The 6,104-nt window shown below is 42.3% G+C and overlaps 1 protein-coding gene across 1 annotated transcript in view; it reads right to left on the bottom strand.

Annotated features, from left to right (window-relative positions):
- The window catches only part of ST5 (suppression of tumorigenicity 5), a 98,800-nt gene that overhangs the window by 1,635 nt on the left and 91,061 nt on the right, over positions 1-6,104 (bottom strand). The window contains exons 14-17 of the mRNA XM_009890954.1: positions 3,951-4,128; positions 2,824-2,865; positions 1,697-1,808; positions 473-712 (exon numbers count right to left, since the gene is read on the bottom strand). Of these exons, the coding sequence (XP_009889256.1) occupies positions 473-712; positions 1,697-1,808; positions 2,824-2,865; positions 3,951-4,128 (572 nt within the window). The remainder of the gene's footprint in view (positions 1-472; positions 713-1,696; positions 1,809-2,823; positions 2,866-3,950; positions 4,129-6,104) is intronic.

The raw sequence follows: 6,104 nt of genomic DNA, 5'->3' as shown, positions 1-6,104 counted from the left end.
AAACTCGCCCTGTGGCACCGGGCACGGGAGCGGGCAGCCGGGCCGGGCCAGCCGCGACTCCCGCCGGGCCCCGCGCAGCGCCACGCCCCAGGCAGGGGCTGGCTTGGAGCGTTGCCTCCGGTAAACTCCATTTAATCTGGCGTTCTGGTGAGCCGGGATTTCTCTTAGGGATGCTGCCAGGCTTCTCCCCGGCGGGCGCCAGGGACGTTTCCTATCCGGGACGGGCTGTGCCCCCCGCAGGATCGTTCCCCGTTTCGCCTCTGAGCGATTTAAGGCGCTCAGATACCACTATTATTCTGGTTAAAGCCTTTGTGTTACCACCACCATGGCTACAATCTTGGCCCACGTGAAGCAGACAACGTGTTTGGGGAGATTTATGTGCTGTACAGAATTTGCTCAGCCCTGACAGTAGAGAGAGGCGCCAACCTGTGCAAAATGCAACCTGCACGGCGCAGAACAAAACCGCCCTTACCTTTTGCCCTGCATTTCCTCAGCTCTCTGTCCTGGATGAAGCCAGCAAACATTTGGGATTCCATGAAAACTTCCAAGAAGCGGCGGATGCTCTTGGAGGCTACAGATTTACGGAAAGCCTCCCTTTGGAAGGCACGCTCTCCTTTTTCATTCTGGGTTAGGAACAGGGAATAATGGCCAACTGTCTCCACAAAGAATCGGATAAAAACCTCAGACACTAATCCATTCAGGGTGTTACATTCTGCAAAATAAGGCGGCAATAAGACACCAAAATCAGCTGCTACCAGAGCTCTCAGCATTGTCATCCACACGGGGCCGGGTACTGTCATCTAGCGTTTTACTGATGCCGTGCTAATAATTGAAAGGAGTTGTACCGGCTCCTTGCAGACCTCTATATATGTCAGATGGAGCAACAGCTTTATAATCAAGAGCACAGGTCTACATAAACTCAGTATTTTATAACGAAGAGCCAATGAGAAATACAAATCCTCAGGAAACAGCTCAGAAAATTAAAAATTTTGTGGGCGCTGCACCAAATTATACCTCATATTTTAACTCTTGAGTAAGTTTTCTTGAGAAGCTTCTGAATGACTCAGAATTATGTTTGCTCTGGGGATAATAAGCCTTTACCAAGGTCTGATCAAAAAGGGTATGTTGTAGAATTTGGGTTTTCACAATTTCTGAGATGTTAAAATAGTTTTACATATGTAACACAGATGAGTAGAAATAAATTTCACAACCTGAATAGGGGGCTGTTTCATACCTTTTAACCACAGGCATTTAAATTCACCCTGGGCTGTTTTTATAATTGCTGGAGAGAAATATGAACTTTCAGAGGCAACTCAGCCCCTCTTGCCTTGAAACTATTTTCTGGAGGTACCTGCTTCTCTGCCCTGAATGTACCAAGCACCAAGAGCAACTCCAAACTCAGACACACCCCTAAGCACGTATAGTTATCTGGATTGAATTAGGGCCAAGTTAACTGCAAACCTCTGTTTGAGTAAAGGTTTAGAGGTACTCATGGGAGTGCATGTTATTTACAAAGAAATTAAAATAGATTGCTGACAATGTACTGCTGCGGGTTGATGCTATCAGTTCCATTCCCTGTGTGTTTGATGTCGCAAAAGGTATTTGAGTACTGAAGTCCCATCTTTGTTTCTCCTGGATGGAAAGTCACAATACTACTTACATGCTTGTTTATACAAGTTCCTGTTTCCAAACTTACCATCATCTGAATCACTATCTGAATCCTGATTTATCAGTTCATTCTTTCTCTCTAGAGCCTGCTCCAGAGCAGCTTGCAATTTTCTAGGTAATAGTGTGTCTTCATCATCCATCTGTCAGGGTAGAAAAAATAAAAATCTTTAGATCACATTACCCTACACAGCAACTACAGTAACTACTTCTGCAAGGTTTAAAATCCAGAAGAAAAAGCATTTTGTATCTGCTACTGTCATGCCTATATAAACAAACTATTGAAAAACTATGTGCAACTATCATATGTTTCTAAACAAAATTTTGTGTCACTCTTAATGATATTAAAGTCAGGAATGATAATCCAAAGAGCAAGGTAAACATATATAAACTTGGAATCACTTTTTTACATGACAAAGAGTCCAAATAGTTGTTAACTAAACACACATGGTGCAAAGCCTAGCTACATGTACACACAGGTGCTCTAGTTGGTTTTAGGCAGCTTCTTTGGTTCTTGACAGTTGTTTTTACTTATATTCTAGTATATCTTGTTGTCTGGGTTTTCCCCCTGTAGCTCTCTTCACCTTATTTAATGCTGGTTCAGCAAAAGCGAGTAGACACAAGAATGTTAGCTCTACAACCACTACTCACCAGCCATATCTTCCAGGGAATCACACAAGAAAGTTTACTCATCTAACCTGCAGATTGTTATTTCTGAAATTACTTAGTGCCACATTACTATGAGGAGACGGTGATCCTTCATCTCCCTGTTGACAAGGCTCTTGCTTTTCCTACCACATTAAACTATTCTTCACCTTTCATCTCTCACTCAGAAACTTTTCTTTGCAATTTTTGTCCTTTTCACCTCCAACAGCGTGAGTTTTCTTGCTAACATGATGTTATTGTCTTTGGATGTTTACTTTGCACTGTGAATACAGTTCTTAATTTTTTTTTGACAGTCACAGCCTCAATCCCTTTTGCATACCTGAGGAGCAGTACTTATTTTCAGGTGAAACAGAAAATTAGCACTTTTTTTTTTTTTAATCTCTTTCCCACTGCACAATTCCTGCCAAATATCTCTAATCAAAGAAACTTAATCATACTATAGGAGTAAACAGCTTGCTAGACTGCATGGCAACATTTCAAGCTGTACTTTACCTGTCTGATGAATCGATCAGATCCCAGGTTAACCATCAAAGCCTAAAGAAAAGAAAACACCATAGTGAAATATATCTGAAGATACAGAAAACATTCATTTGTGTCTGCCTTTTAAGAGCGAAAGATCATCTGAACGGTCCCAAGCCTCAACACGAATCAAATTCCTACTGTGAAATGACAGGTTGTGTGTTTTATAAAACAAGAAGATGAAGTTTTTCTTTAGAAATTGAAGTCTAACTTAACATATTTAGATACAACAGATGTCATACTAGGTTAATAAATAAAAAAAGCTAGAAGGGTTAGGCAGGTCTTTTTTCTTAAACCTAAGCAAGTTATAGCTAACCATTTTTGTAACGTGCAGATGAAAAGTATTTCAGAGGGCTTTAAAGAAAACGGTGCCATTTGAGGCAGCAGGGCTTCTGAAGGGCAAAGGTGTGAAATACTAATGATAATGAAGCAGCAAAGCTGAGAGACGGAACTGGGAATATGTGGGAGAGCAATGTTAGGAAAATGGGAGGAAAACAGAGCAGGGATTTACATAAGCCAGAGGCACAGAGAGCCTTGAACGTGAGCACAAGAAAAGAAAATTTTGTAGAAAATGACAGGAAACTAATAGAAGTAAGAGAGAAGAGTGTGCCCTTGAGTATTTTTGTGATACTTTACTGGAAGAGCTGATGAAGCGCAACTCTCATTTGATTTCCAATATAGTATTAACAAAGTCTTAGAAGTAACAAAAAAACGAAAAAGCCTTAAAGGATTTATTTTCTGTGCTGGGTATGGCTTCATGCACAGCTTGAAGCAGACGTGATAGCAGATGGCACTTCATGTCTTCCTCTTCTTGCTCTAGGTACAACAAAATCAGAACAAATCAGCGTATTTACACTGTACTTACTTGTTGACCAGGTTAACATTCACTTCTCTCTGTCAAGGTGCCAGGTATGGGAAGAGGGGCGGACTAAAGAGAAGACTAAACCTATTACTGCAGTTTTACCGAGAGGCAGTTGCCCAGGAGAATTACGCAGAAAGAAACAAAGAGGCAGATTAAAAATTAAACACACGAATGGCAGACCCTCTCCAGGGTGAGGCCAGCTTTACTCCAGGCAAACAATTCTGGTGCCAGCTCCTACCTCCTCTACGGGCAGCTCCTTCAGTTTGGGCAGAGAGCTGGAGAGCAGTCCCACCAGGAAGGGAGTAGGGCAGCACACGATGTCAATCATGGATGAGGGCAGAACAGGAATGAAGGTATGCTGCCAGGAGAAGGGGTACAGCAGGGCCACCACGGCGTGCGAGCAGCTCGAGAGGGTGCTGGAGAGAGAGGAACAACCACATTAGCAGAGGTTCTGCTTTGTCCAGAACATCTACCACCCGCTGATAAACTTAAGAGGGTTAAAATGCAAGTGCCCAAGGGGCTGCCCTTCTATCACTTCTGACTTCAGGCAGCCTAGGTCCCCTTCCACTCCCCACCACTTCTGTACTGTGCGGTGTGGTAGTTCCTCCCGTGCTTGCCTCTGGGTGACTTGAAACTAAAGGTAAAAAACGAGAATCAATTTGTTTCATTGTAGTAGTCAGGAGACACTTGGACCTAGAGGAAGAGGTTTAATCTTCCTGACAGCAGCCAATAGCAGCCACTTTGAATGATACTTCAAATCCAAAAGCAACTTCAGTTCTAAGCTGTTATGACCACATCAGTAATGAAAATGCGTAATACTGATGTTCTTATGTTGAGCGCTAATGCACAAACAAGGGAAAATGGAAATGAAAAATCAAATAAAATTGAAAAAAAAAAATCCTAAAGAAAACCTCTAGTAAATCAGGCATAAAAAAACCCTAACAATCAATACTTAGTCCAAAGGAAATCTGGTAAAAGCAACACATTTTTTCAAAGTTTGTATATTTTTGCAACACCAGCATATTTTTATTATAATACATTTTAACAGGCTTATTCACCAACTCTAGTGATAGAGGAATGAACCCTGCTCTGTAGAGTACTCTAAAATGCACATTGTTATCCCCTAAACGTTAAGGCTTGATATAATTTGTGGAACATGTCTTGCATACAATGCCCTTCCATCTGTTGAATCTGATTTCCTTTTACAGTCACATGGTCTCCGAATGTTAAAAATAAAGGAACATCATTACCAAGCTAGTTTTAACATCAGGGGAATAAAGACAGCTTCTCCATTTAAGACCTTTGATTTTGGACTGAGTTACAACATCTGCTTCTCGCAGGCTGAGGATGACAGAAATTTGGATTTTTACCCAGCCTAGCATGACTGAGCTAATTTTCTCACAGTGAAAACTCCTGCTGTGCTTAATGTAGCCACAAAGATCTATAAATAACTAATTACTTCAGAGCTGTTACTGCTCGAGAATGCTGGGGAGAAATGCTGATTTCTTCTACTGCAAGACTTGTTGGAGACTTTAGGTGGCATCAGACCTCCACCAGAATAACCCTCGCGAGCATTTTAGTTGTGGGCTATTCCAAGGCCAGGAGAGAGGTTTCACCTGTTTGTTCCTGTCATTGATTAACCTTTGAAGTTTGCTGAATGGGAAAAGTGAGAATTAGAGGACAAAGAGAGAAAAGGTTGGAGAAGAGCTTCCCTTTTACTGCAAATAATTTGTTGGGTTGGGTTTACTTGACCTTTCCTTTAAGATTTATCAGTCGCAGCATGTTTTTATAACATATGTTGCCTGACACAGATTACTTGTGAAATGATGCACTTCTCTAATTTTTTTTTTTTTTGTAGTAGGCAATGGTGCTGCCATTACCTCATATTTTGGTCTCTGGTGTCTACCATAGCAAGTGTAGTGGTGTGTTTCAGGAGAGCTGTGAAGCATGGTACAGGCTCCCAGCACTTTCTCAAGCTCACTTTAATGACTCTGTGGCATTTTCAGCTACTACAAATTCAGTCATCATAGCTGAGAGACTAAAAAAAGAGCCACGTTAAGCTAAAAGCAGGAAGACAAACATTCTTCTGATATTCAGTTAGTATTTTTTTTCTTTCTATAGAATGCCCTTTTGTAACTTGCTGTTTTACACGCGGTGCTGTGACGTAAATCAGCCCCTGCATCCTCTTGTGCGTGCTATTCCCACGCTAGTGGAGGCTTCGGGCTCTGGCCCAGGACACTGGTTTCTCTTCCAGAGCCTTCTTGGGAGCTGACTGGGGCAAGGCAGCAGCTGAATGCAGCAAGTGGCTGTGTGTGGGGGTGTCCTGCGGCAGCACCCTGCTCTGCTCTACCAGTGTCCCACGGGTCACGCTCTCTCCCTTGTCAGCACCTTG

This window comes from Charadrius vociferus, unplaced genomic scaffold, assembly GCF_000708025.1.
Source record: "Charadrius vociferus isolate BGI_N301 unplaced genomic scaffold, ASM70802v2 scaffold248, whole genome shotgun sequence".
NCBI lineage: Eukaryota > Metazoa > Chordata > Aves > Charadriiformes > Charadriidae > Charadrius > Charadrius vociferus.
This window is presented reverse-complemented; position numbering and strand designations above follow the sequence as displayed.